General features: G+C 39.5%; 1 protein-coding gene across 1 annotated transcript; it reads right to left on the bottom strand.

Annotated features, from left to right (window-relative positions):
* LOC149299109 (uncharacterized) lies at nt 1-21,274 on the bottom strand. Its single transcript, XM_089486594.1, has 5 exons — nt 20,810-21,274; nt 15,725-15,901; nt 8,221-8,442; nt 4,038-4,251; nt 1-179 (listed from the first exon to the last, which is right to left on the bottom strand). The coding sequence occupies exons 1-5, from the start codon at nt 21,272-21,274 to the stop codon at nt 1-3; spliced, it is 1,257 nt and encodes a 418-aa protein (XP_089342720.1).
* Nucleotides 21,275-26,718: the final 5,444 nt, after the last annotated feature.

Raw genomic sequence — 26,718 nt, 5'->3', positions numbered from 1 at the left:
TCATTCGAACACTGAAGATGAAAGTCCATGCAGCTTGAAGTCTTCAACTACTTGTTTGGAATGTTTTATTTTAGCCGATAGAGCGTCAAAGATATCATTCTGGTCTAAAGCAGAGGCTACTTTGTAAATAAATTCTTCTGAAGATTCCAAACCCTGTAGCCCAAGGTTCACTCCACAACCTGCAATATAGCAAAACAAAAACGTGCAAATGAATAAAGCAGAGGAAAGATCTTGTTTCATTTGTCACTGTTCACTGACTGACCCCCATTTCTATATGTGTACTCACCAAGGTAAGGGTGAAGAATTGAAAGGAGTGCAATTACTTGTGACTGGTAGGACTAGTTCGAGGAAGAAGGGAGATATGTATCCACAATGCCAAAGGTCTCCCAGGCATCTCTCTTTACAATGCCCCGCTCTACCAGCAAACCACAAGGTTGGGATGTGAAATCACACCATGGAACCTCAGTCAGTTATAACTATTCAGACTAGAACAGAACGCTGTGAGCATGATGAAATGACCATATTGGGTCACCGGGCCCCACGCAAGCAGCTCCTGACATACATGTAAATGGAAATTCATACAAAGCAACAGGGTTTTTAAGAATGGAAAGTGCTACTTTCTGCCTATTATCAAACATGGGAGATTTTGTTTGGCTTGTTGAAACAGTAACTACTAAGGAGTGAGGTGTAACCATTAGATTATGGATCAAGTACAGCCAGCTGTAAGGAATTATAGCTATGACAAATCCAGGGGCGGGCCGGGCCGCAGGGGGGCAATTGCCCCCCAGGCCGCCCTGAATCTACATTAAACGGCCGTGCGGCCGCCCATTTAAGTGGCCAATTTGGCCACACCAGGGCCGTCTTTAACGCCCGCAGCATCCGCGGTAGGCCGGCCGAACTGGCCGGCACACCGAGATGCCATTGCAGCCGATGTGGCTGTGACTCTTAAAGCGGCCGTAAGACAGGCTGGCCGCTTTAAAATCATTAAGCGGCCGTAAGACACGCTGGCTGCTTTGTGTCCTGTGTGACTCCGCCCCCTTTGAGTGGCACGTCACATCGTCAATGTGATCAGCCGCTCAAGGGGGCGGAGTCACACGGAACAGCTCCTCGTGACAGCTGGAAGAGCACGTTGGAGGACAGCAGAAGTGAAGCATGGCAGCAAAAACGTAAGTATTAAAAAAATTAAAAAAATTGTTGGGGTAATAGGCGGAAGGGGAGCCATATTCAAAGGGGGGGCTGCATTGGGACAACAAATGCAAAATGGGGGTGGCTAGGGGGTGTAAGTACACAACAGGGTGGTTGGGGCACCACATAAATCAATACATAAAGGTGGGGGGGAAGGCTGGGTTCAATATACATGGGTCAGTCATTAACAATGCAAAGGGGTGCATCAATACACAAGGGAGGGGGCTGGCTGGGGACATCACATAAATCAATACACAAGGGTGTTGGGGCATAATGTACAAAGGGGTCTGGCTGGGGGCACAAATCCACATGGGGCAATACACAAGGGTGTGGGGGGAAATACATTAAAACCAAAGGGGGGGGCTGGCTGGGGCATCAATACACAAGGGGGAAAAACAAACAAACAGTAAACCAGTGTGGAAAGCATTTTGGATGTGGGTGTCAGTGTCGCAGAGCCTGTCCTGGTGTGTGTGTGTTTGGGTGTAGGTGTGGCAGAGGTGTCTGTGTGTCCTGGTGTCTGTGTGTTTGGCTGTCTGTGTGGCAGAGCCTGTCCTGGTGTGTGTGTTTGTGTGTGTTTGGGTGTCGGTGTGGCAGAGCCTGTCCTGGTGTGTGTTTGGATGTTGATGTGGCAGAGCCTGTCCTGGTGTCTGTGTGTTTGGCTGTCTGTGTGGCAGGGCCTGTCATGGTGTGTGTGTGTGTTTGGGTGTCAGTGTGGCAGACCCTGTCCTGGTGTGTGTGTGTTTGGGTGTCGGTGTGGCATACCCTGTCCTGGTGTGTGTGTGTTTGGGTGTCGGTGTGGCAGACCCTGTCCTGGTGTGTGTGTGTTTGGGTGCCGGTGTTGCAGAGCTTGTACTGGTGTGTGTTTTGGGTGTCGGTGTTGCAGAGCTTGTACTGGTGTCAGGGCGAGCTGTTTGGGGACAATATTGGCTCACTCTGGACTATAATTTGTTAATGTTATCTTGGTGCTGGTCGGGTTCTATGTGGGCAGTGTGGATGCCAGGGCTGGCTTTGGGGGTGTGCATCCTGTGATCTATGCCTGTAATTTAGGGGGTTTTATCTATAATGCTTAGTTGTTATGTGATTTCCAGTTGTTCTGTACCTGCAAAGCTGGGTTTGTGTGTTATTCTGCTATGCTATGTTTCCATACATTATTTATGTATACCTGCAAATACAGGGTTTGTATTTCTTATTCAGTTGATCTATACATGCATGTGCTGTTTACATGTGTTGTTTATTTGATCTATACCTGAACTACCGGGAGTAAGTAAAACAGAGGTGTGGCTTAGTGAATGAGGGACAAAGGGGAATGGGGATAATTACAGGCAGGGGCCCAAGGAAATGCCTAGGGTCCAATTTTTCCATATTTAAATTGTATTTTGTTACAAAGATTAGCTGTTTTTTAATGTATTAAACATTTTTTTTTTTTACTCCCAGTCCCATCACATTACATCAATATGCGTTAGAAAATCAGGAAAAGATAGGCATGGATGGTGTGTTGATTCGGTGGTGCAACGGGCCACTTGACTAGACTTGCCCCCCAGGCCTTAGGCTGCCAGCCCTCCCCTGGACAAATCTAATAATACGGCATATACTTAAAATCTATACCTGCTTTTTTATATCTCATCTGGACTATTGTTACTCCTTTCTAACTGGTCTCCCCCCCCCCCCCCCCGCCTTTCACCGCTCTAATCCATCCTTAGCAGTGCAGCTAGATTAATCTTTCTCTGTCACCGTTCCTCATCTGCTGCTCCACTGTGACAATCGCTCCATTGGCTCCTCATACCCTTCAGATTTAAAGTCATCACCTACAGAGTCCTTAACAAAGCTGCACCCCAGTATATCTATACCCTCCAATCCAAATACACCCCTAACCACTCTCCTCTCATGACTTGCGGCTATCTTCTACTGTCATTACCTCTTCCCACGCCCGTATTCAGGACTTCATCCATGCTGTACCCCTTCTGTGGAATTCTCCTCCACATTCCATCAGACTTTCTCCCTCGTACATGACTTTTAAAAGATCTCTGAAAACCTGCCTTTTTCAAGAAGCCTATAATCTTTCCTCTTAACTCTCTCAGCCATCATCCGAATCAAGTCATCTAAACGATCAACAACCTCAACAGATCATCTGGACCCCATTAACTCATCCATGCATTCCTCAATCACCGCTCAGATTGTAAACTTGCAAGAGCAGGGCCCTCATCTCGTTTTGTTCCAGCTTGTTATTGAATGTGACCTATTCCACTGCTAGTAACAGTGCTACAGAATCCGCTTGCGCTATGTAAATAAATGTAATCTAAACATCTCAATGTTACTCATGCTTTCAGCCAGTAGATGGAGCCCTTATGTTGTTCTTAGACTAATGTGATAAACTAACATCAAACTTCATACGGTAAATGCAAGATAAATGCAAACCTGCGTTTGTCACTAGACGCTTCAATATCATAGTTAATAAATGTTACCTACAGTGACGTGGGTACATTTCTATTCAGTTGCCCCCACCCAAAGTACACATCGGTATACCCCTGGCTCTTTAGTCTTTAAAGTTAGAGTAAATAGTTTACTAAAGTGGATCACATATTTAAGTGTAAAAGATGTCAAATATGCTTTTTTATTTTATTTTTTTTTACTTTTAGACAAAAACATTTTGTCATAAACCTGCAAACACCTTTGTAGACCAAATACAATTGGCTTTGTTTGGTATTTTTATAGGAAATACGTCCTTTTATTTGTGGCTTTGGCTTTTTACAGACTTCATTCCTCCATTCTCCATCAATATTCGGACATAAAACCATATGCAGGCCTTGCATAACCAGACTTTTGGTTCATTTCACACTTGAACCTGGACTAACCTGTATCAAAGTTAAGGACACGGGCAGCTTCACCTTCCAATGTGACCACAACATTGTCCCCTTCAATAAAAGCTGTAGTTATCCTCCTGTGGGACAGCATGATCTCGAAGAGCCTTCGACTGCACTGCAGATGTGGAAGCGTTAAATCGCTCATTCTGGGCTCAATGTCCGTCTTGTAGGCATTAAACGACTGATGAAATATGTTCTTCATAACCTGAAAGCAGGTAATAAATAAACCATATATATTAAGAGGTCAGTCAGAGCCACAATTAAAAGGTTGAGAGGACATATAACTGTATCTCTGTTTTTCATCTTCATAATTTATTCTGGAACACAGCGTACTAACGGTCAACAAATTCTTCATGCGTGCTCTACCAGAAAGGCCATGTTAAGGAAAACGATAAAGAAAAAAAATCACAGAGTCTTAGATTATAATCTAATCTTTATGCACGTTAATAAAATACTGGGCTAGGGGCTCTCATGCCGCTTTTTAATGAAAAAATTGTGCAGTAGGGCTACCATAACTAAAACACAGGCTTATAATCTGACATTTGCAAACAATACATAACAGTATAACACTATATACTCTCTCTGTAGCAGAGAAGATAACACTACAATCACCTGTCTTCCTCATTTCTTAGTTTACTTATGTCTTGTTTGTGTCTTGGAAGAATGTGTACGTATGGTATGTTTTTGTGTGTTTTCTTTGCTCTAAGCGCCTAGTTGCAAAAGAATCAGAGTCCGCCACGACAAAGGACAAGTTGCCCCTTTCTTGACCATCTGTAAGTAAAGATTTCACATTGTCGGCCGGCCTCCTTGCGACGTGGCCGCACGGTCCCAGGACCGTGCGCCACGTAGAGTCTCGGGTCCCTCGTTGCGGGAACCGTCGGGCAGGAGGTCTACTCCTGCCCGCGGACCTCTCGATCACGGCGCGGCACTGCCTCGTGGCAGGCTGCGCTACCGACGGTCAGCGTGCACGAAGAGGAGGGGGGGGGGCTTAGCCCCATTGATGTAACCTTCCTCTCCAACAGACACCCGAGAGAGGGGGAGGAGGTAGATGCCCTGTCTCCCTCCACTCAGGTGTATCAGAAGGGAGGGGAGCAGGCACTTAGAGTGGGAGGGGATCAGGTGCTAGGGGGTGGACTTCTCATTACCTGCCCCTATATAATCCCCACAAACCTCTACACCAGTGCTTCTTTGTTAAGATTAGTCCTTGCTTGTGACCTCTATAGTACTTGAGTCCCTGGTATACTGAATTTATGGCTTCGTCTCCTGTTTATGCTGTCTGCTGCCTGCCTTGACCTTTGGACCGTGACCCCGACTATTCTCTTGGATTTGCCCCTTTTTGTACTGCGTTACTGGACTTTGTGTGGTGGTGCCTGTGCCACGCTCCGCACCCCCCCACCTGACACACATGTCTGGGGGGGGCTATTTTTCTTGACCTCTTTAAACCGTGTGTGTCAGCAAATTAAAGTAAATATACCAACAGATGGCTAGACAATATGCTAATAACCGTTTGCACTTCTTTGCCTATATATTGTTAGAAAATTAAGGAGGGACAGAGATGTCTGCGAACTGGACTCTCCCCTGTGCGCACTTGAATAAAGAAGCTCTTGCTTACTCAACTCATTGAACTGGTGTCGTCAGATTTCTTGCCGACATTCACACCTGCAAGACTGTTGACAAACTGGTTCTTTTTGGTTAAAACTTTTTTTTTTTTTTTTTAAGTCAACATCCCATTAAAGGGTATTATTATTATTATTTTGCGGTGTTTTCCTATGTGCCGTTGAGAAAGTCATGTGTTTTCCATAGCATGCATCAGGCCCGGTGTAAGGAATATCAATGAGTATGCTTTTAATCTAGGCCTACACAAAGCCGAGTCTAAATCAGATTATTATGTTGTCTCAACATCACCTAGTTAACCTGGTGTGACCCAGATATGGGCTGGCCTTGGGGGATGGGTGCCAGTTGCCCTTTTGGCTGGTCCAAGTTGTTGTAAATAGGGCTGGTCTGACTGTGTGAAGTGGGGTCACGTAATACAAAGTCAGGCTCCAGGGGAGGTAATCACGTGTGTTAGTGGATGTGTTAGCGTGAGTGTATAAATGTGTATGTTACTTACAGGGCAGACTTGCCCTTGGTACAGAAGGTGCAAGCCCTCAACTGGTGTGGCATGTGAAAAATGACTTTTGTTCCTGGAAAGACATACCTAAAGTTAAGTATAGTGCCTTCGAGATGTATCTTCAGAAAATCCTACATTACAAAGAAGTGACTATAAAGATAATTCTACTGTTTGCCAGTTTCTGGCAAACTAGATAATGGAATCTATAGATTTCCTTAAAGAAAATTCAATACCTCCATCATGATTGCATTGTAAATGTTTACCGTTCGTGTACGGTGTGGACAAAAGTGAACAACTGAGTTTCATCTGGGAATACAGGGGTTAATTTGAAATTTAAAGTCCCATGGTAGCTTAGTAACCGGCAGGTTAGTTAGGAAACACAGGAGGATTCTGGCAGATGAGTCACCTCCATTTGTAAGTGCAGTAATTGTACTGTGAACAGCCTTGTGATTCTCGTTACAGTAAAAGCCAACTGGAAAAAGACATTTAACAAGCCATGCTTTTTTTAAAAATTAGAAATAAAATGAAAGCATCCTTCCTGTATTCTATACATATCCAAGACAGGCGTGTGTGCTTGGTTATATATAACGAACTTGACAGAGAATAAAGCTTTAACACGTAACAGGTGAGGTTATATGATATTTTTAATGATAGATTTACATTTTCTCCTCTCCAACGTGGAGAGGAACAGAGTTGGACTGTAGATCAGACCCAAAAAACTCCAACCTAAATAAGTTCTTGATTCAGGAGCCACATGTGTAGCCCATGCATGTTAGCCTCTGTCACTTCTTAATCCTGATTGGCTGCTTATTTAGGTGTTTGCCAGGGCTTCATAAGCTTTTTGCAATTGGTGGGAAACCAGAAAGCAAGAAGTGATGCCCGAAATGCCCCCAACATGAAGACTTTTACTTGCGTGAGGGAGATGGGGCGATTCCATCATAAAGATCTCAAATACTGCCATATGGTGTGTTAACATTTTGACACAACATAGAGGAAGATGTTATGTTCTATTGCTTAATGTTGATGTTTACTTTTGGATCACATCATCTACATAAATATTGAGTTCTGTTTGGACCCAGCAAGCAGCACTCATATGTTTCAAGAATAATTTATAAATACAAGCTGAATACAAGTGAATATTCTCTGTGACAGTTATAAAGACCAGGCTTAACTATATTTATTTAGAAGAATGTAATAATATTTGGAGTTTGACAAGAGGCTAAATCCTGTATATCAAAGACAGGCCAAAGCTTTAACAAGGTGGGATATCTTACAGCAGGTGGGAATATACAGGCAATGCGTTACTGCAAGACTTTTTTTATCATGTATATTTATATGTGCTAGTCTGGCTTTAATAAGCCTAGTTTATGTTTAGGCACACACTGATGTCAACATTTGGTTTCATTGAAAGAACAGAAAATAAAAATACATTTACATGTTATATTATAGATATTTATAAATACTTACAGTTTAGCTTTCTAGAAGTTACTAGCAAACAATACAGTTCATGCTTGTAAATAAAACCAAACATATTAGAGACAAATCTGAATTATGATAGGTTTGTTAGCTCCTACAGAAAATCAGAAGTTAATATTGAAATCATGGTAAGAAGAAACAAATATGTGCCATGAAATATGTGCCGGAACAATAAAACTATACAAAATTTAATATATATATATATTTATTATAATATATAAGCACATATACAGCATATATATTAGACTTGGGCGCCGTCCAACTCTTCGGGGGGGGGGGAATCTTTGTATTCATGTACTTTCTTCATATTAGTTTTTTTTCTTCGTTTTTTCCGTTTTGGTATAAGGGGTAAATATGGGGGTTAATGCAGCAGCTTTGGCACCAGGATTTTAAAGGTCCATACGAGCAACTCTATTGGTCGCCGGCAGGAGCCTCCTCTGCCATCAACCAATGAAGTGCAACTGCACTAGATTGGTTCATGCCAAAGGAGCTCCCTGCCAGAGACCAATAAAGTCACAATCATGTGTGTGTGTTATATTTTACATGTATGTATTATTATATTTACATAGGTATGAGAGCTGTACTTACGGAGGAGTTAGGTGTGTACCGTAGAAACCTAACCACTTTGGCATCAGAAGCGGGACATGCCAGGGCCATATATCGATTCCTAAAAGTGCCATAGATCTTGAGGTGGAACCCTGGCTTTATCCCACATGGGTGATTTACATCTTTTCCAGAAGTTGTGACATCAATGCCATAAGCAGAAAGATCAAAGTACAGATTGTGAGCTCTGATCTCTGGTGTTGGCACCTGTCCAAATATGAGAAAATAACTCATTAATTATGGGGGGGGGTCACAAAAGAGCACATATTCAATGAAAAACATGAGTAAAACTAGTCCTATATATTGAATAAAATAATTATTAAACAGGGATCCAATTAAGAATTCACCTTAAAGTAATACAGGATGAAACCATCAAAGCTCTTATTATCTTTGGAGAACATTCAAATTGTTATCGTCATACGCTAATGCTTCCCATTATGACTACAGATGTTTAATTTCCTGTGGAAAGCTCCTCCAACTAAATATAGAAGCTAGGTTTATTGCAGTAACTATGCAGAAAATAAGACAAACAGCTCTGCTTTGTTTAAATAAACATACAGCATTAAAAGGAGAAAATAGGTTAGCATGGTGTTCCTTTAAATGAAGAACAGAGTTGGCGGTATTTGCATGAAAGACCTTTTCTGTAACTTGTTACAAAACAGTCTTCAGAAACATACAATCTATTCTGCTAGTCCTCTGGCTGGCAAAGTCTGTAGGAAAACAGAGAGTCAAAAATACAAACATAATTTGATGAGTGATAAGTCCCATTTGGCCCGTCTAGTCTCCATGTTTTTCGTGCTTTAAAGACTCAGACCTTAATCAGTCGTTGGTCTCGTCTTAGATTCAGGAGCCATAGTCCTATCCCATGCATGTTTAAATTCCCTCACTTCGTTGACCTCCACCACAAATGGAAAGCTGTTCGGTTTATCTACCATCCTCTCAGTAAAGTAAATCTTCCTTACATTACATCTAAGCTTTTGATCCTCTAGCTTTAGATTATGACCCCTTGTGCTAACATTCATAAGAACATAATGGCATTTCTGATTTCATACTAGACTACCAGTAAATCAGTCCATGAAAATCAGATAAACTTTAGGGTTTAAAAGTTACAGATAAATTATTGCGGGTACATGCCCCAAACAACTAAACAAAATAATTGCAATGGAAGAATGTGAATATAACAACTATTCCAGCTGAATATAGTTCAAGAATATTGGGAGAAGAATAATTTAAATATTGCAGCTGTCATAATGCCAAGAAGATATCTATCAGGAAACTCCTGATGCATCCATCAGAGATGCTGTTATATATTTGTTCATGTTGCCTACATCTACATACAGGGACTGTCCATCAGGGCCCTAGATAATAAATGCCACTCGAAACTGACCAGGTTTGTCATTCCATCGTCAATAGTAGACCTAGACACACTGAGGCAACTATGCCAATTTCGGGCTCCAATAACCCTGTTTGTACATTACATTATATATATATTATATATATATATATATATATTATATATATATATATATATATATATATATATATATATACGTACTAGAAACCAACTGTAGGTGTATAGACTGGGAGCAGCTGTCTCAACGTCCTTATCATTTGCATAAATATTCTCTCCATTAATTCACAACATAATTTTAGTTACTGCTCTTTTTGGTGGCACCTGATTGGCTGTTGACACCTTTGTAAAGGTGGAGCCAGTAAAAGACAGTGGGGTTCTGGACAGAATGCTAGCCCTTGTACAAGTTTAGCCACATCTCTCTGAATCCAAAAACTTACCATTAAATCAAGTCTTTCCAAAACAAAAACAAGCAAAAAATAAAGACTATGGGTAGTTGAAATAATTTGATTTATAATAAAACCCGTGGCAGTTACAGTTCTCCTGTAAACCTCATAGACCATGAATACCCTTCACAAGCAGGCAATTCCTACAATGTGCAGTAGTCTTTGTTGTCCCCTATAGCCACCAAGACTATACGCTCAGAATTCTGTGATTCCCATGCATAGTATCACTAAGTAATCGCCATGTAAGAAAATTATCAAATTTTTTAAAGAAAAACATTAGTTGAATAAATGAGAGAAATGTAATTACATGATCACAGACATGGCATTTACATGGCATTTGTGTGACGTACATCTCATACCGTTCGTTAATCGCCAGAGAGGTGTATTTTTATCTTCCTTTGATTTAGATTAGATAGAGCGCTGAAGAATGAAATTCTATTTGAAAGATAAAACCCCAATGACAAAGACAGGATGTCGTTAATAAGATCATTGTTTGCACAGCTCCATGAAGCAACTAGTGCCGTAATCTACGCAAGAGACATTTCAATCAACCACCATACAAAGAAAGCAAGGAACGTACATACATATATACAGTACAGCCAACATATGGCTTTTGCTTCAAAATTGCTTTGTGACAATTCAATTATGCAGATTTTTTTTCTTTATGGATTTTTTGACTTTCTAAGGCTTTTTTTTAAAGCATAGATAGTAATACAACTATTATCTATACTGTATGGCATAAATCAAACCCTTCTCATACAGAAAAAAGATTAAAAAGAATGTGACCTAACTAGTAGTTTGTGTTCAGTTCCTCTCCCTTGTTACATTGCAAATTACATCATGCATTGAAAGTAAAATTAAAAAAAGGGGTGAGCTCCGTTGACGTGTCAATGGTGGTCATGTCACCACTAAGTTATGCTTTCGCTTGACTTCCATTTCCTTTTCTATTCTGCACAGATTTTTGGTGTGGGTCTCAACCTTCAGGAAGAAGAACAGGGCCTGCATCATCAGGGTACACCCAGTACTAGTTTACCGGGCCTGGCCAAGCAGTAGCACCCAACCTTCCTGGCTCTTGAATCACAGGCTCCTAATTGGCAGAAAATATCATCTCAGGCATGACGATGGGAGAAGCATGTGTAACAGAAGCATAAGGGGTGCTCACAGGAGGATCATATGATGGGTAGAACATGGATGGAACAATGGGATGGACATTGGGACACCTGAGGAGCATGGGGGCCCAGGCTTTAGGTCTGTACGAAGCCCTAAGATGCAACATAACAGAGAGCCACAAATAATAAATAACTTTGTGAAAACAATTTCATGCAGCAAGCGTTTCTAAAGAAATAGGGTGATTTGGGGAAATCTGCATTTAGTATGTCCTGATGTTGATACTAGATACTTGAGGTTTCACCAAGATCAATGTCCACCATGTTCCTGGTTTATTTTAGAGCATGTAACATAGTAACATAGTTCATAAGGTTGAAAAAAGACCAAAGTCCATCAAGTTCAACCTATATACATATTGTGTCCCTACTGTGTATGATATCTTACACATAGGGTTCGACCATAGATCTTATTAGCTACCATGTCAGGTGGTGATCTATGATGATCTATTAATTGGGCATACAAAAATGGTAGCAACGATAGTGTTAGGCCCACTAAAAAAGTTTCACTACTTAATGGTGGTACTAGTTAGCTTACGAACAGGGCTTTCTATTGACAGATGTAGCTTCGACTCACGGGCCAGGCTCAGCTCAGTTGCTCAGTTAAATAAAACACCAACACACTAGATGGGTTCGAAAAGGCCCATTGTCCTGTAAAACCTGAAATAATAAACGTAGATGCGTTAACAGAGACAATGACGTAACCAAAACCAACCTAGCTTGCCAAGTTATCCAGGTACCATACCACACACCAATTTTGGGAGGGGACATACCAGGATGCCCCAACCCGGACCTGAGGTTCCGAGCACCACTCCTTGCAAGGAACCTCCCACCGGTTATGACCACCAATGATCATACCAGCACATTAACCCCTTGGATATCTGGCAAGCTACCGCCCACGACTGTGACTAATGCAGCAACACCACTCCACAAACTCAACCACATAAGGGGAGGGAGTGTGGGACAAACAACACCAGGTAAGGTTAAACAAAATGGATCATTACCCCTGTGATCACCAAACTTAAATATCCTCCTACCAAAACTCCTCCCCTAAAATCCACAATTCCTGCCTTAGCCTAGCCCTGCTCAGCACTCTGTCAGGGCCCACTCTAGTCCATTCTGGCCCCCGTGGGCTTCAATCTAATGTATCGGTTCATTCTAGACTGTTAAATCTAGTTTTGTCATACCCTTTGAATTTTTGTACTGTAAAAAGTGCTGTTGCCACTATATAAAACATAGTAATACTAATAATAATAATACATTGGATGTTTTGGATACAATTTATAGGGGAAATAACCATACTTTGGGAGAGAGCATAGTACAAAAATAAAAAAAAACATAAAACCCTAGATATCACTCTTTGTAACGTATGATACATCACCCAGTCTATTATAGATAAGGAGTTGTCATGCACTGTAAACGCTGTGTAAAGTCATCATGGACCACAAGTCATCCACAGCCAGGGCCACAAAGTGACCTCTTCTGTATAGTATGGCCACGTTAGTTACTCACTTAAGAGATTTACATCCATTTCATGGTTTTACACTAATTAGGTGCATAATATCTAACAATTGGGGGTTGGGGGGAGCTTTTTCTAACAGCTCTGTTAGAGTTTAGCTTAACAAACAGTCGGAGCAGCAACTTTGACCTATACAATGTGTGGCATCCTCTTCTATACACTGAATGAGCTATGATAGCCACTGACATTCACATTCCAGTACTGGATTTACATTACCTCTAGGACTGGGTACGAGGTGGTAAATCTGCGTTGCTTTTTTATTGTTATGACCATGTACATGGATTATGACTTGTTATAGAAATAATTTCTGATTATTTACTTTCTAATATCAATAGACCTTTGACAAATGGACAAAAAAGGAATTAGCCGCACACGCTCGGTTCAATCTGAGCTTGAATCTAAGGCTGCTGGTTAATTTCAGAGTTTCTGCAATTTACTCTTAAGTGTGTTTACCCTCCATACCCACTCTCTATGTCCTTATCTGTCAAATTTCTATTAAATAAGAACATTTACCTCCCACGTGAATTAAAGAACGTTCCATTAACACTTTTGCCAAAAAGAGAACAAAGCATGATTATATATCCTTATTTAGTATCTGTATTATATATCCAAATAAGACTTTTTAATTTTTTTTCAGCCTACAAGAGCACCGATTAATTCTTAACATTTTTAAGTTTTTATTTTGTACAAGACTATAAATCACGTCTTATGCTGCTAAAAAACCTAAAACAAACAAACCAACAAGCCAGCTTTATCTGAGAAGAACAATACTCTCAGTATAGGATGCCCACATGGACTGTTTAATTAATAAAGGCTTTTAGGAAGAGTACTTATTATTCTCTTACCATAGTGTGATTAGAAAGGTTGTATGCAAATAAGAGCCGATAGCCTTCATTGGTGAGCCATAAAGAGAGAAATTAACACAATAATAGTTAACAGAACAGGCTCTTTCAATGTTGTACTAGAATATTTGAATACCAAGGTTTTTTATTTGCATGAAAACATTAGCAAAGTTTTTTTTGGGGCGATGTATCTTACACGTGTGGGTAATGTAGAACATTCATCTTAGTAAAAGAATCAGTGAATTTCCATTATATTATATAGTAGGTGTAGGGGATCTACGAAGCTTGGGAAGGTTGTTAAAAGACAATGCTAAATAATCACTTTCTCCGATTAGCTTTAGCTTACTAAAATGCAACTATAAAATGTGGGGATTTTAGGGACTGTTCATATAGAAACAACTTGTATTATATATAAACTGTATACATATTTGATCTTGCACTCTTTCCCTTGTGGTGTAAAAATGTGTTTTGGTAAGATAATGGTTACAAAAAGGTCTTCAGACTATAATTGAAGACCTGATGGTCTGTTTATATGATGGCATTTCCTCTGAAAATCAGATTTAGTTCCACATTAACTAAGGGAGGAGACATTTGAGATGCTTATACCACTGCTGCGTATGGATTCTACATGTGAACACGAGTTTCTTCTACAGATCCAGAACAAAGCAAACATCACAGGAGGACAGATTCAACAATCTCCAAAGACCAAAGGGATAACTGATATATGCAAATTTTTTTCTAGGGAGATATTTCCCTCTTTGTCACTGTTTCCCCACTATGTTTTTTTTTTGTTGTTTTGTATTTCCCCATCATTTAATGTTTTTGTACTAACAACTTCAGTTGACATCAAAGAGGTATTGCTGATACAGACTGGGCTCAGAACATTCAACACCAGTCAAAATAAACCAGTAATAGGAAAACATTGATAGTAAGTAACGTACACTATCAAGTTATGTCCAACCACAAATCCACCAACGGAGAGTACACAATTTTAAAGCTGGTGGTTATTTAGTTTTTGTTACTCAAAAACACACAAAAAGTAACTTCTAGTGGGGACAAAAATCTTCAGATCTGTGTTTTCCAGAGGGTTGTATTTCTGTGACACTCCTAAGAAAGGGCATCACAGAAGGGTCATAACTTCCATTGGGCAAGAAGGACTTATGCCTCTATCACCACCAGGTCAGCTGAGCTGCTAGATGGCAATGACCGAGTCCACTTTTTCAGCACATGGTGGGACCTCCACCGTGCCCCAGACACCAAGAGCCCAAGTTATGGCTCTGCATCAAAGTGACCAGAAACATTAATGAAAAAACATGGAATAATAATAGTGTTACTGAGAATAAACCAGGTCAGATTTAGCACTACTAGTACCAATTTATCCTATAAAAAAACAACAAAAAAGGGTATGCACGAAACAAGCATCCGGCAGAGGCGTTCAAAATGAATTGTTAAGCAATTTAAGAACGACCGCTGTTCTGAGCAAGAAATATAAATTGGAAAATAAGCTTTGTGCTTTTCTAGATATTAAAATCGGGAGAAGGGTCAATAGGTTCTCATCTGCCATCAAAAAATTTTCTATGACAACTAATTGCCAGAAGCAGTTTTATCATAATGTTGCTGTTAAAGCTATTGATTATTTCTAACAACTGAATTGCTTTAGAATTCCTTTCTCACCGTATACAAAGCGGGCATTCTTTAAAAAAAAAAAAAAAAAAAAATCAATTTATTGATAAAAAGGCATTGCATAAACAAATCATTCACATTTTATCTCATATATCTTTGTAGATCCATTATTCATTACCCTACCTCTTTTGTGTGCATTGACCATTTTGCCCCATGACTAACATGGAATGCTTTGCGTGGACTCTTTGAACTGAAAATCCCCATATAAGATATTCTATAACGGAGAACTCCGCACACAAAACATCTACATATACAAAAAAAGGAAAATTACCTGGAGACCCAGGGAAGCAGCGCTTCACCTGGAGACTCTGGGTCAAACTCATGCAGTTCCTAGGTATAATAGTACTAAAAAAAAAAAAAACTATTATATAATAATAAACAAACTTAATTATGATTATGTATTTTCATGTTCATTATAAGGAAATTTTTTAAAAAAATTCTAGTATTCACTAGATTCACTATAAAAATAGAAGCGAGTGCATTACCTGCCTTTGGTCTTGTCTTTCCAATACTGCGTTTGCTCCGTAGGCATTGCACGATTCAACAACGTACTCTGAGCTAACACCCAAGAGAGAACTTGATTCTCCACAAGATCCGTCCGCCACCACAATTATCTTGGGCCATTCCCCTGTCGGTATCTTCCCGATATATTCTTCTGTAAACTAAATAAACAAATGTTGTTGTTGTTACAGCATTTTCAAAGATAAAAGAAACATTGTGACATAGTAAACTGAGTTTTTTTTTAATTATTGGAAATGAAAAATAAAAATAAAAAACATACAAGAACGACTAAGCCGAGAATAGACAGTGCAAAAACAGCTTGCTCTACGATTAGTGTGAGCTGGAGATAGTCGTAGAGTTTTGCTTACTGTTGCTAGAGGGAAAAACCTCTAGCATATCAGACTAGTCCCAACAAGAATGATGTATTTTAGATCAGAAAAAAAGCATACGTGGGAACTTTCAGGGTTTTTGGCCCAAACTTAGGGTTTCAAGGTTAAGAGGTTTTGGCCCAAATTTAACACATTTGGTGAGTCGATTCAACGCTGTGATGGGCCGGGGTCAGCTCACGTAGAACGTTCCAAGGTCTGCAAATGAGAGGTAATAAATAAAGGCTACTTTATGTTAAAGATACTTTAAAAAACTGGATTATTTGATACAGTTCTGAGCCACCGATATAAGTCCTAGAAGATTGCTGATTACTGCACATTTTGTTACATTACACACACCCTTCAAAAACAGACCGTGCTGAAATTAAAATATTTTGGAACATCTTCCCGAATCCAGTTAATCATTCTCAAACACAATCATTTATATTGGCTGCATTCCGTACATTTTATTAACAAAGTCGTTAGCAATAATTGGAAACGCTTACTAGGAAAGATACTGGCCAATATTTTTGTGTGTTTGTCAATTGTTTAAATATGGAGGCCAAACAGAGCTTTCTATGGCAAGAAACCAAGCAAACAATTTTAGAAACCCCCAGAAGGATACACTGCAGATGATATTGGAACCCTAGCTCTGCGTTTCCTGTTCAAGGGTCCATTGTTTGCTCTAAAAAGAAGGACTTTAATGCACAAATGAAAAATTCTCACCCCCAAGCAAGCTTATCGTAGTTGACAAATGTTTCTAAAGTCATTAATTTGGCTTTTTTTGTTGGCACGGTTTAATAAACTCATTGTTTTGTACTAGGAAGACCGGTCTGGCCAGCAGTATTGTTGCATTTGCTATTGCTTAATTGCATGGTACGTTTGAGCCTCGTTGGAACACGGAGTTACTGTTTAAATATTTGCCTGGAATGCCTTTCGTAAAATGCATAAACACAGAGAACATATCCTCAGTGCCGTCTGTCCGCAAGATAAATTCTGGTATCAGATACACAGCGATATGCTTTGGATGACTCACTAGGCAAGAATAAAGCCATAAAAAAATAAAATAAATAAAACTCTCTATAACTGTAAAAATGGCATCTCCACACCCCATTACAAGCCATTTTCAAAAATGGTCTTATTAAAATGTAAAATATGCCACTATGTAACAGATGTGCTTGTTCAAGTGTTTTAATGGTACTCACTGGTAAAGTCCCATTCTAAAATAGAAAACTGTTTAAAAGGACCCCAAACAAACAAAAAATAGTTGCCTGCTAAGGAACACTCAGGTGTCTCATTAATGGTGTCCAGAGAGGGCTTAAAAACACAGGAGTGCCTCAGTGGGTTAAATCGCAGTCTCACCAATTCAGCACCTTGGTAAGCAATAAAGGACTCGCCAGAACCGGGGTACTTTGTAAGCAGTGACGGGTTAAGCAATAAATGGCTGTAGAGTGTGATGGAATCCTCAATATTTACACCTCAGGGGGTATTTAAATAGAATTTGCTGGATATGTGCCGATTCCTTGCATGGTGTCTGCCCAATACATACCCAGGATCTCTTTGGCTCCGGAAGTCCCGCTAACCTCGGCTGGCCACCCAGTGGCCCAGAGGGCATTTGCCTGGTCCGTCACATGGCCCGTTTGACTTTTTTTTTGTGGAAGTTCGATTTTCTAGCTTTTGTTTTTTCGAGATGTTTTGACAGCATTTTGCTCGGAGTTGGAATATTTTTGCAATAGCCTACAAGCAGAAATATCCCACTCACAGAAGCAGCCAAGTCTTCTTCTCCAAGCGGCATCTTAACTGCTGCTTCCAATTAGACTTGGTTTCATAACTTCATTACACTCTGTCAGTGCCAGGATATAGACCTCATGAGCTGCTTCTTTATTTGGAATTTTACATAGGATTTTTTCCAGGGTTCTTCTAGCACACATTTACAGTAAAACAGGTGTGTTATCCAATTTCTTGAAACAAGATCAACAGTATAATGGAAAAAAACCTGGGTTCCAGGATCAGCCTACAGACGAAATGAATGGTGCTTTTAATTCTAAAATTAAAGGGAGACACCAGCCATTATAATATAGTCAATGCATACGGTCTATACACATCTCCTGTTGCCTGTGCCCACGGGTGTAATACTCACTGCCAGTCAGTTCCAGTGATGGTTCGGCAAGGATTCTGGTAGGGGTCCAATGATACCCCTGGTGCGTAACCACGGAAAGTGATCCTACTGATACCAACGGAAACACTTTCTTGCTACCGATGAGCAGCATCACAACATTGGATGATGGTGGAGGATGTGTGCTGCAGCCCTAGAGTTTCAGCTTCTTCTGAAGGCAAGTGATTTTAGATTTTAAGGAAGGCATGAAAAGGGGTCTTACAATCACCTTTTCCACCCTACTAACACAAAACCTAACCCTATTTAAAGACATCTCAAAGAGTTGGCTGGATACATCTCCCATATGGAAAACCGTTGGGGAAGTGGGGAAAAGGGCAAATGCATACGGTGGGGATTCTGCAGGATCTCACCCCATAAATTCTAAAGAAGGAGCCCACAAAAATCTATACTGTTAAAAATGTAAAACCAAGAACATGTATAAGTTAACAGCTACTGACACGTGTTTTGGCCTGAAATTCCATAGTCACCACAAACACTGTACTATTGTTCTGCAGATGGTAAGTATAGGATAACAACGGGGTATTAAATTACCTGTCATTCAAAGATTCCCAATGCAAGGCTGGGCAGATGTGATAGAACATATTAATTAGCTCATTAAAGCATCCATCTGTCCTCTGAACGGAACATGAATATGAAGTAATTTAAGCTATTAGTGTTTACAGGGTGTGAACTTGCTTGGGTGAATAGATGTTCAATTAACGCTAATTAACGTTAAACTATATTTGTGTATATGTACACACACACAATCACATGAGATTTTTTCTTTTTGGATTGGCTAGTCATTTTGTCCCAACTTTTTACAAGAAGTATCATGTTCTACAATTGCCTCATAATGTAAAAGAGGACATTTGCAGGGGGGATAAACATTCCAACTCTCGGATATCACTAAATGCTATTCATTCAAAATTTTTGTAGCCCTGTACAATGCATACTTCCATCAGTAAGAAAGGTCTTAAGAACTTATATATACGCTATAACTCTTCATCTTATGTCGAAAACGTGTGGGACCTGTACAATTTTTTGGAGAGTTTATGTACCAAGCCTTCACATAGGAGATAATAACTAGGATAAAAACAAAACGTACACTTGGAGCCAATAGAAATCAAAGGAGAGCTCTTTAACTTGACAGCAACAGCTAGAAGCAAGTTCCCATTCAAGTCACCTTCAGTATAAATGGGTGATCTAGAACTTTGATTCACCCCTCTGGAACACGAGAAAAACTCAAGAAGGCACATCACAAGCCCTGACTAGAAAGATCTCAAGGGCTAGTGGGTTTCAAAGATTCTATAACAAAAGTAAAACGATATGTTTAAGGAAGTTAGAATTAGCTGTAAATTGTCATTATTAACATGCTTGTTTCCAAGTTGTATTTACCGTTTTTCTTATAGAGATGGATTGACGGACATTTAGAAGCTGTTGGGGTGGGCGATTCCAGGGACATATTCTTCGCCATTACAATGTCAGAAATTAGCAAGGATTATTTATAGCTTTAAGTGTTAACTCTGGCTAATAGTAAGAGGAGAGAATAACCCAAGACAGACCTCAAACGTCTCTCACCTCAGTTCGTAGTGAATTGATAGCTAAAGAAACCTGCTAAAACCAGTTGGTCCATTTTACCTGCCACACTTTAGAACACATCATTTTAATGGACACATAAGAATTAATATTTCTTTTTTTTTTTTTTTTTTTTTTTAAACTCCCTACCCTTTGGCGTACCTGGGAACTTTCTAAATGATCTTATCTGAGACTAACTCCTGAACTATTAACCCTTTAACAGACCATCGTGAAGATTTTATGTAGCAGAGTCACCTCATACGTGCCAGGATATCAACCACAACACACCAATAGAAACCATACCAGATCACAATAGGAAGGACCCAAGAAGATACATCAGAAGACCTGACTAGAAAGACCTCAAGGGCTAGTTGGTTTCAAAGATTCAATCACAAAAGTAAATTATACGTTTACGAAAGGATCACAATAAGAAGGAGTCAGTACCAGACAGTGTGACCCTGAAAATCTGCCCCTTGACTCTTTGGCTGCTGGGAGGTTGCTGCTCCACATATCTACCACCCTCAGTAAAGTCCTTACAAGACATCTAACCCCCAGATACTCTAGTTTTAGATTAAGACATTTTCTATTAAAACATCCCTCCTATACTTTGTTTAACCCCTTTATGTATTAAAATATTTCTTTCACATCTCCTCTCCCTCACTCAGTCTTCCTCCGTATTTTTTTATCCTGCCAGCTCTTCACCATTTTAGTCGCCCTCCTCTGAACTCTCTCTAGAACGTCAACATCCTTCTGGAGATGGGAACCTGTACACAATACTCTAGGTGAGATCTGTACTGTGGCAGAACCACCATGTATCACAAGGGCAGAACAATGGGCACAAGCTATGATTTTTTCTTTTAATTAATAGAAAAAGAACATGAATGATAAAGTGTACCTGCATACGACAGACATTTTATACCCAAACCTCTCCCCTTGGCGCAGACATACTTCTTTAAATACATGCAAACACTTACTTTTGTTCCAAGGAGGATTCTAATATCCAGTGTTTGTTTTCTTTGTTCCAGGATACTTAGAAGATGCTCCTGAAAAACGCCGATCTTGGTGAAAAAGTGGTCATTATGCCAACATCCTTCTATGTTATCAAAGTCCACTCCAAGAGCCAGAAGAAACTTGACACTACGAGGGTTTAGGGCAATCTGCTGAGGTCTGCAGAGCAAAGCAGCTCTTGTTCTCTCGTCCAAGATGGTCAAATTCAGCACTTTTCCTGAACGGACAGCAACCAGAGCGGCGGTCAACCCAACAGGTCCAGCTCCCACCACAAGAATTGATACTCTAGCCCGCCACTGCCTGATCCCATCAACGCTCACTTTCACCACCACATACACCAGTACAACCACCAGCGTACTCAACGCCGTCTCCAACACTAGACTTTCATATACGTCTTGTCTGTCATCCAGTTGGCTTTCCACTCTCTCCATTTTTCTCCAAGGAGCAAAGGAAAACAGTGTCGGTTCCACTGAGGACTCGTTCCCCACTATTGCACGTTCCTGGATAGAATACGACAAGAAGGAAAAAGAAAATACCATTAGGAGCCAAAGCTGAATGAATCATAATCAAACGTTTCAGCAAGAAAAGCACATCAGCTCAAACCCTACACACCCGAGGCAGCATTGATATCAGATGCCTGCTCTATGGACAAGAGCAAGGAAATAGAGATTACAATCTTGCATCACTATGGTAGCTTAAAACACTTCGGATACCCTCCACCTCTCTTCTACTGATTAACAATTGACTTCCTCCTATTGGCTGTTAGCGCTCATCAGCTCCTGAATACGTTATTACATATTATTTTTTTTTTCCTCCTCTGTGCCTGGATCAGGCTACACATAAATCACAGAGATGAGCCTCTTGCCTCTCGAAGCCAATTTTCTCTAGGAGATCTCTAAACAAAAGTCATCTGGTGACCTTAACACTTTGAGTGCTGGCTGGCTCTGCAGCAGAGCGTGCCTGGCTCATGGAAGGATCATGTGTGTGTGTGTGTGTGTGTGTGTGTGCGTGTGTGTGTGCGTTTGCGGAGGTTCCCATTCATGTGAGAATATTTACAAGAATTAGCTGCAGGCAGGAAAGAGCAACAATAAGACCGGCGTTCGAGTTGTCACAGTAATATAGCTGATTGCTTATTTTCTGTGTGACTCATGACTAATAAAACAGAATAATGAAATTAATCCGTTTCATAAAAAGCATCCGTTTTAAGCGTGGAAAGATATCATCCCTGGTTACATGTCATTCCTGAAGAGCATTATTAAAGGGGAAAGTGATTCTAACCTTATATACATATAGAATTACGAGCTATATTTAAGAGGTCCGATATGATATTTTTGCTCTTTCCTTTTTAATTTGAATTGTAATATACACTGCAGTGAAATAGTTTTTAGATCAGTCAGTGGTGTTATTACCTTCGCTGCCTCCCGTCTTGGCACAGAACGGGCCAGTTGGGGTGATCAGTGATCTCCCACTTAACCCGGCCCATCGACTAGCGGCATTACCGGCAATCAGGCTCCCTGTTACGAGGCAGAGGGGCTGCCGCCGGGTGTAGGTGTCAGGTTTTCAGGATGGGGTTACTCCTGGATATTTTTTATACTCTTATATACTCTTTTTAAATAAATGTGTATGGAGTAGTAGCATAACCTTAACCGCCGGGTACCCTCCTACTTGTAGGTATCCTCTTTCCGATTGCCAAATTTAGTCACTGGTAAAATAATGCCTTGTGTGTATCTGGTAATAGATAATTGTAGAACAATAGTTTACTGAGAGGGTGGTAGATAAATGGAACAGCCTCCCAGTAGAAGTGGTAGAAGCTAATACAGTGAGGGAATTTAAACATGCATGGGTAGTCATATGGCTCCTTAATCTAAGACGAGACCAACAACTGATTAAGGTTTGAGTTTTTACAGCATATCTGTGTTCAAATTCTATGTTTCCAAGCAACGCTTCTAAGCCCCCATTAGGTCAATCCGTGTGGTTCCTTTATTCCTGTCTCCCCTGCATTAGAGGGGCTTAATTTAAATCCCTGGTACTCAGATCACTTTTGCCCTTTTACCTGACGACGTTGGTGTGAACGTTACAGTAACCGAGTTTAACAAGCGATATCACTATAGAGACACTGTATACAAATCACCCCCTTGGACTCAGGCCACGGAATAATAAGACAGGACAAAGGACATGCATTATACATGGTACATTTATGCAACATTTGCGTATTGTATTTCCAAAACATTTCTATAAAATGTAACACCTAGAATGAGACAACAAACCCATGTCTGATAACAAACAACCTTTCGAATGAAAACACACACATTACAGGTGAATTATTACAGGCGGCACCCTGCAGAAACCGACGGAAAACTCATTTTTCAGTATGACTAATTTGAATTGAATAATTTCTTTTCATAGTTGATAGAGACAGGTGCAGCAAAAATAGGAAAATCTGGGAAATATTAGATTATATGTCTAAAAACTGACGCCAAGTTTAATATTTGTAAAAAGTTAAATATTTTGAATATGTATATATATAAAAAAAAAAAATAATAATAAATATCCTAGGTCTGGACCTAGTGCATATGTGTAATAATGTATATATCGTTAATAATGCAAGTGTTAACACAAAACAAATATCTTAATGTCTCTGTGACCAAAAAGCAGTATCTTCTTTACCGTGATGATAGTAGATACGTGAAAGAGCAACCCAGCAGAAGTGGTAGAGGCTAATACAGCGAGGCAATTTAAACAATTTCAAAAGGAATTCATAGGAAGAGATATGCTTATTCTAGCCGGAGATCCCTTATGCACAGATCCTTGATTCCTGTTCTGATTGCCGCAAGGGTGGTCTTCCTTTGCACCCTTCATTCCTGGTTAACATAATATTTCCATTAAAAAATCCAAAATGTACTCTAAAAATTCTAAAATGCTATTAAATGCAGACCGAGAAGGTGCCAGCGTTAAATATTTGCATACATTGGAATTATTACCCAAAATGGACAACTGGAACAGACTGGTTTACTTTACTAGTCATAACCGGCAATAAAATACATTATAAGAGTAGCGTCTGGCATACGGGGCATTCTTTATGTTTTACTAAATGTATATGGCAGGGATTCACTCCAGATTCGTAGATAGGGATTATTTTAGAGACGATGAAGCCGAAATATTTTTCAGGATAGGGATATGTGGAGGTTTAAAGAAAACCGTGTTTGTGCAGAGTAGCAGAAATACTAGTACATTAATAGTTAAAATCTAAATAAAACATATTTTAATGTTATACGCACCATATTCAGAGGGAAAAAATATATATTTTGTTGTACAACTCTGATATATCTTTTGTTATTTCTACATTTTTTAATGGCTTTATCGCCATGGCAACAACTGCCATTGGTTGTTGACATGGTGATAAAGACATTAGTATAGTGATGAAATCCCTTTTCAAACTTTGCACCAGAGTCAGTTTGTATATACAACTCCATATTTGATTAACTACTAACAATCTTTTAAAAGAGAAGCATTTTGGGATCCCAGGATGATTTCATTAACAAACGTGGATTCATAAACTTTATGTATAGAGAGGGTCAGAAGCATAGATGTAATGTAAGAAGAGAGTGGTAGATAAGTGGAGCAGTGTCCCAGCAGAAGTGGTAGATGCTAGAACAGAGGGAATGTAAACATACATGCGCATGTGGCTCCTGAATCTAAGACGAGACAAGAAATGACAGCAGGGAAAACAGGTACGCTCTTGGCAATGTGTCCCCCTAAAAACCTTTGAGACCACCATATATATATTTTTAACAGTTTCTGGTCCCAAAATGGCTTGGCCCAAAAATATGTTTTAAATGGATCCCCCTCAGATGCATTTATTAGATTGCCACATACTTGCCACACCAGCATCTATAGATTTATTTTCCTAGGAGGGAGAAAACTGAACGGAAGTTTAATATTAATGTTGTAAATTGGATGCAAGATCACCCAAATAAATGACATTTGGCATAGGTGCCAACTATCCTTTTACAGTCTGTGCATTCCTGTAAGTAGCAGCGATATCTTGCAGAATGGATGTCTTTTGCATGTCAAGGACAGAGAAACATGTATAGTTTGTGGCAAGCTGGTAAGGGTCTCTAGAACTGTCAGGTTGTTTCTACTAGCAGTGACCCCTAAAACTAGTGATATATTTCGATGGGCTAAGAGGAAATCCAGTGAATTATAAAAGATATACATTTTAGTATGATTAAAATTAAAACCCAAAACACATAGCAAACAATAAATCAGTTAAAAAAGTAGCGTTCATTTATAGCATAGATTCAAGAATCAGAGACCAGGTGCATATGCTTGACCACAGGTGAGTTAAACAGCTGAATCATCCTCTAGCTTGTCTGTGATCTGCTTATATATATATATATATATATATACACACACACATATATATATACACACACACACACACACTAAATATTCAAGTGACAAGTCATTCAGGCAACTTTATACTTAAGTAATAATCTGATATGCTGTTGAGTTTCAGTTTCACCTATAATAAAATAATAAAAGACAATTGCAAGGCAGTGATAAAGGGTTAACGCTGCAGCTAGAAACTGCAGTTTCCAAAATAAAATGACAAAATCCTCTAGATTTTTAAACAGGAATTTGGGGACATCTCGCAGCTTTTCAGTATACTTGTTTGATACAAAGAGTGGCACTAATTGGGAAACTTAATAGGAGCACGGCTGAGAACAATCAATAATTTGATATTGTTTAAATCAAAATATTGTTCTAAAAAGTACACCTGTTGATGTAATAAAAAAATTCTGATTGCACATATTCCAAGTGTCCCTGTTTTTGAGACACAGTCCTTCTCTTTATTGTTTTGGAATTCAAGCAGTGAGTTCATTAATTATTCGGGAATCTTTTTGTTAATCAAAAGATCAGTCACTTGTGGAGTGAAGAAAAATATTATTATTATTGTTATAATAATAATCTTGTCCCCGGGGGTTTTCAATGTGTTTTACCTATGGCTAAATATTTTCATTGAAAGGGGATTAAAGATTTATTAAAACTACGACATAGACACATTGTTTCCAACTGAAGGGTATTTTATTTGTAAGCCCGACCCTCTTTACTTAAAGGATTGTTTTATCTTCATCTGTCAGTTCTAGATGCGTCAAACACTTTAAATGTATGGACTGTAAGAAGTGCTGCGTAAACTGTTGGCGCTATATAAAAGATAATAATACTACTACTAATAATAATAATAATAATCATCAAGGATAAATGGAGTGATACGCTCTTAGCTGCCAGTACTGCCACCTGGTGTCAAAACAAGAGCAAAACAATCAGTCTCTCAACCACACTAACACCATTAACAAAGGGTAAAAACAGGACAAGATCCCCATTGCTAAATATGCTGCAAATTAGTTCAGTTTCCATTAGTCTGATAGATCAGCAATGCGATGGTTAATCAACTACTATTTACAAATCAGCAAAAGTGCCGGATTAACCCCTTCCATGCTATCATGTTTGCAAAAGTCTCAAGACTTCCTCGACCAGAAATATTTTATATGTACCATACCTACCAGAGCTAAAATTAACTCTTTCTTCTCCATAGTATAAGCAACATGAATATTAAATATTATAATAATATTTTTTGTTAAAATTTAGATATATTACAGCTTATGTACAAAAAGAAAGTGCTAACCAGAGGAATGATCCTGCCGGCTGAAGCACCATAAAAAAGATTAAAGGGTTATCATCACTAAACCATGAGTTGATCCAAATATTTTGCGACAGGTCAACCTTAGTTTGTTTCTCCTGAAAAAATGGCCAATTTAAATCTCTACAAGACACTATGCAGTTAGTGAGGTGAAAATCTTTCTCTGCAAAT

This window comes from Sceloporus occidentalis, unplaced genomic scaffold (genome assembly GCF_023333645.1).
Source record: "Sceloporus occidentalis isolate IW3139 unplaced genomic scaffold, rSceOcc1.0.p SCAF_29, whole genome shotgun sequence".
NCBI classification, from domain to species: domain Eukaryota; kingdom Metazoa; phylum Chordata; class Lepidosauria; order Squamata; family Phrynosomatidae; genus Sceloporus; species Sceloporus occidentalis.
Note: the sequence above shows the minus strand (reverse complement) of the source record. Positions and strands in the feature narration are given on the sequence as shown.

Excerpts from the sequence above, each read along its gene's own strand:
- LOC149299109 (XM_089486594.1), bottom strand. The coding sequence starts at position 21,274 with ATGGAGAGAGTGGAAAGCCAACTGGATGACAGACAAGACGTATATGAA. Across the intron at positions 15,902-20,809 it reads GAATCCTCCTTGGAACAAAA|TTTACAGAAGAATATATCGG; the intron begins GTAAGTGTTTGC and ends TTGTTTATTTAG. Across the intron at positions 180-4,037 it reads TGTCCTTAACTTTGATACAG|GTTGTGGAGTGAACCTTGGG; the intron begins GTTAGTCCAGGT and ends GCTATATTGCAG.